At 64.9% G+C, this 3726-nt stretch overlaps 2 protein-coding genes across 2 annotated transcripts in view; both read left to right on the top strand.

The window, feature by feature from the left end:
• The window catches only part of LOC102033802 (proproteinase E-like), a 5179-nt gene extending 3805 nt beyond the window's left edge, over positions 1-1374 (top strand). Inside the window, exons 4-6 of the mRNA XM_005428228.2 lie at positions 8-146; positions 222-374; positions 1295-1374. Of these exons, the coding sequence (XP_005428285.1) occupies positions 8-146; positions 222-374; positions 1295-1312 (310 nt within the window). The 3' untranslated portion in view covers positions 1313-1374. The remainder of the gene's footprint in view (positions 1-7; positions 147-221; positions 375-1294) is intronic.
• A 749-nt stretch (positions 1375-2123) lies between these two features.
• The window catches only part of TMEM269 (transmembrane protein 269), a 6245-nt gene continuing 4642 nt past the window's right edge, over positions 2124-3726 (top strand). Inside the window, exon 1 of the mRNA XM_031062965.1 lies at positions 2124-2319. Coding sequence (XP_030918825.1) covers positions 2124-2319 — 196 coding nt within the window. The remainder of the gene's footprint in view (positions 2320-3726) is intronic.

Raw genomic sequence — 3726 nt, 5'->3', positions numbered from 1 at the left:
CGGGGGGGTCTCTGCCGGACCGGCTGCAGCAGGCAGAGCTGCCCGTGGTGGATTATGAGCACTGCACCCAGCCCGACTGGTGGGGGGCCCTGGCCATCCGCAAAACCATGATCTGTGCCGGCGGCGCCGAGAAGTCCGGATGCAACGTGGGTACCGCTCCAGGGGGAGGGGGCACATCCCAGGCCCCTGTGGTGCTGACCCTGCCTCACCCCACACCTCAGGGCGACTCCGGGGGACCCCTGAACTGCCAGGCTGAGGATGGCACCTGGGAGGTGCACGGCATCGCCAGCTTCGTGTCGGCCCTGGGCTGCAACGCTGCCAAGAAACCCACGGTGTTCACCCGCGTGTCCGCCTTCGAGGACTGGATTGCAGAGGTGGGCACAGGCTGCCAGGCTGCCAGGGAATGGGATCCTGGGCTGCCAGGGGCCAAGGGTGCCAGGGAATGTGATCCTGGGCTGCCAGGGTGCCAGGGGCCAGGGAATGGGATCCTGGGCTGCCAGGGTGCCAGGGAATGGGATATCATGGTGTCAGGATGCCAGGGAACTTGGGTGCCATGGTGCTGGGGAATTGGGATGTCAGTACCAGGGTGCTGGGTTCTGGGGTGCCAGGGAATTGGGGGGTCTGTGCAATGGGGTATCAGGGCTCTGGGGTGCTGGGGTACCGGGGCACCAGGGGGAAAAGGGGCCGGGCTGCTTGGCTGCCATGGTGCCAGGGTATTGGGGTACCAGTTGTTGGGGTGCTCTGATGCTGGGGTACCAGAGGATGGGACCGTCAGGGTGCCATGCTGCTGGGGTACCAGGTGTCGGTGCCACAGTGCCAGGGTGCTGTGGGGTGCTGGGATGCTGCAGTGCCAGGGTACCAGGCTGCTGGGTGCCAGGGCAGTGGGGTGCCAAAGTGCCAGGGCACAGATGTGCCACGGCACTGGGGTGCTTGGGTGTCATGGAGCTGAGGACAAAGGGCTTTGAACTGCTGGGATGCCAGGGTATCATGGCACCGGGTCTCTGGGGTGCCAGGACAAGGGTTTGCCAGAGCTCTGGGGTGGTGGGGTACCCGGGTGCTGGGTTCTGAGATACCAGGGAATTGGGGTGCCAGGGCAATGGGGTACCAGGACTCTGGTCCTGGGGAGCCATGGTGCTGGGGTGTGAGGTGCTGGGCACTTGTGTGCCAGGCTCCTGGGGTGTTGGGATGCCATGGTGCTGAGGCGATGGGGTGCTGGGGTTTTGGGTTATTAGCATGTTGGGGTGTCAGGGTGTTGGGGTCCTGTCCTCCTCTCTTAGAAGCCTCTCCCTTCCAGACCATGAAAAACAACTGAGCATGGCAGCGTCCTTGTCATCAACCCCCCTGCCCTGATATCAGGCAAATAAACCAATAAACACCAACTGCTGGCACCACTGGGTGTCCTTGTGCTCCTTGTGCTGGGCAGGGGTCTGGGGGCAGCAGGGGCTGCACCATTACCAGCAGGCAGTACTGGGAGCACCCCGATGTGCCCAATGGCATGGGATGGGCACCCAGAGACCCCATTCTCACAGGGATGGACACCCAGAGACACCCCAGTGCCACAGGGATGAGCACCCAGAGATACTCAGACACAGCGGGGACAGACATTGAGAGGTGCCCAGACACCCACAGGTGCCCAGACTCCGTGGAGATGGCACCTCAGACACCCAGATCCCACAGGGATGGGCACTCAGGTGCCACAGGGATGGCACTCAGGTGACACAGCACCAAGCACCCTGAAGTGCCCAATGTCATGGGCATGGACACCCAGAGACCCCATTCTCACAGGGATGGGCACCCAGAGATACTTGGACACAACGGGGACAGACACCAAGAGGTGCTCAGACACCATGGAGATGGCACCTCAGACACCCAGATCCCACAGGGATGGGCACCCAGGTGCCACAGGGGTGGCACTCAGGTGACACAGCACCCCGTGGTGCCCTGTGCCATGGGCACCTGCTGCCAAAGGCACCCCAATATGCACCGGCACGATGGCTCTGGGTGCTCTGAGGACACCGGGATGTCCCCCATGGGTACCCAGTGCCACCCTGTCCCCCCCAGGGGGCTTGCCCCCCCCCAGGCAGTGGCACAGCCCCCTCGGGGTGCCCCAGGGCCGGGTGCCCATGGCCGTGCCCCTCCTGGCCCGGCCGTCGCCTCGCAACCGCCGGCACCGGCGCGTGACCGGGAACAAAGAGCCCTTTCACTGTGCCCCCGCTGCCACCGGCACCCTGGGACCCCCCAACGGGGCACCCTCCCCTCACCCTGGCACCCCCCACCCTGGGGCTCTGCAGCACGCCCCCCTCCCACCCGCCGGCACCGGCGCGTGACCGGGAACAAAGAGCCCTTTCACTGTGCCCCCGCTGCCACCGGCACCCTGGGACCCCCCAACGGGGCACCCTCCCCTCACCCTGGCACCCCCCACCCTGGGGCTCTGCAGCACCCCCGATTCCCGCTGGGATCTGGGTGGAAAATTCCAGCTGCAGGGCTGTATAAGTTTTATGGGCTCCTTGTCACCGTGTCCTCGGGGACCTTTGCTCCTGCGCTGGTGGCCCCGGCGTCGCCCGCCCCGGCAGCCCCTCGCTATCGCCGGCCCTTTGCTCCAGGGCAGGGGCAGCCCCGGCTCCCCCAGCTCGTGACACCCTTGCACAAGTTGGGGTCACCTGGCACAGGCCCGGGGTGGCGGAAAAGGGGACCCAGCGCAGGGGGTGAGGGTGGGGGGCACCAGCTGTACCCCCCGTGCCACCGGTGGGAATTGTGGTGGGATGGCACCGGGTGGTGGCACCTTTTGGGTGCAATCACCCTGTGCTGGCAGTGGGTGCAGGGACAGGAGTGTGGCAGTGCCAGGGGGCTGCTGTGGGGCTGCTGTGGGTGTTGTGGGACCGGTGTGGGTGACATGGGACCGGTGTGGGTGTCATGGGACTGGTGTGGGTGTTGTGGGACTGCCATGGTTGCAACAAGCGTGACACAAATACAGGTGGTGCACACCTGGCAGAGGTTCTGTGAGAGAGGGATGGGTGCTGTGGGCATGGGATGAGTGCTGTGAGTGTGGGGTGGGTGCTGTGAGCCTGGCATGGGCAATACTAAGCATGGTGTGAGCACTGTGAGCCTGGCAAGGTGTTGTGAGTAGGATATGGGTGCTGTGAGCCTCACAGGGTGCTGTGAGCAGGATATGGGTGCTGTGAGCCTGGCAAGGTGTTGTGAGCAGGATATGGGTGCTGTGAGCCTGGCACGGATGGTGCAATCCTGGGATGGGCCCTGAGAGCCTGGCATGTGCTCCATGAGTGCGGGGTGGGTGCTGGAGTGTGGGATGGGTGCTGGGGGTGTGGGACGGGTGCCATGAGCTGGGTGTGGGTGGTGTGAGCCTGCCAAAGGGGCTACAAAGCAGAGGTGCCGTGAGCATGGCACGGGTGGTCCACACCTGCAGAGGGCGAGGAGTGAGCCTGGAATCGGCGCTGTGACACTGAGCCAGGTGTCACCAGAGCGACGAGGGTGCTGTGAGCCTGTGCAGGTGTTATCAGTGAGACACCCGAGCTGTGAGTGTGATACAGGTGCTATCAGTGCCCCACGGGTGCTGCCAGCCCGGTCCTGCTGTTGTGGGTGCTGCGAGCCTGGCATGGGCGCTGCGAGCCTGGCACGGGCATTGCGAGCCTGGCACGGGCACTGCAGGCTTGGCACAAGCACTGCGAGCCTGGCACCGGCGCTGTGAGCCTGGCGTGGGCACCGGGA

This window comes from Geospiza fortis, unplaced genomic scaffold, assembly GCF_000277835.1.
Source record: "Geospiza fortis unplaced genomic scaffold, GeoFor_1.0 scaffold4, whole genome shotgun sequence".
NCBI classification, from domain to species: Eukaryota; Metazoa; Chordata; class Aves; order Passeriformes; family Thraupidae; genus Geospiza; species Geospiza fortis.
This window is presented reverse-complemented; position numbering and strand designations above follow the sequence as displayed.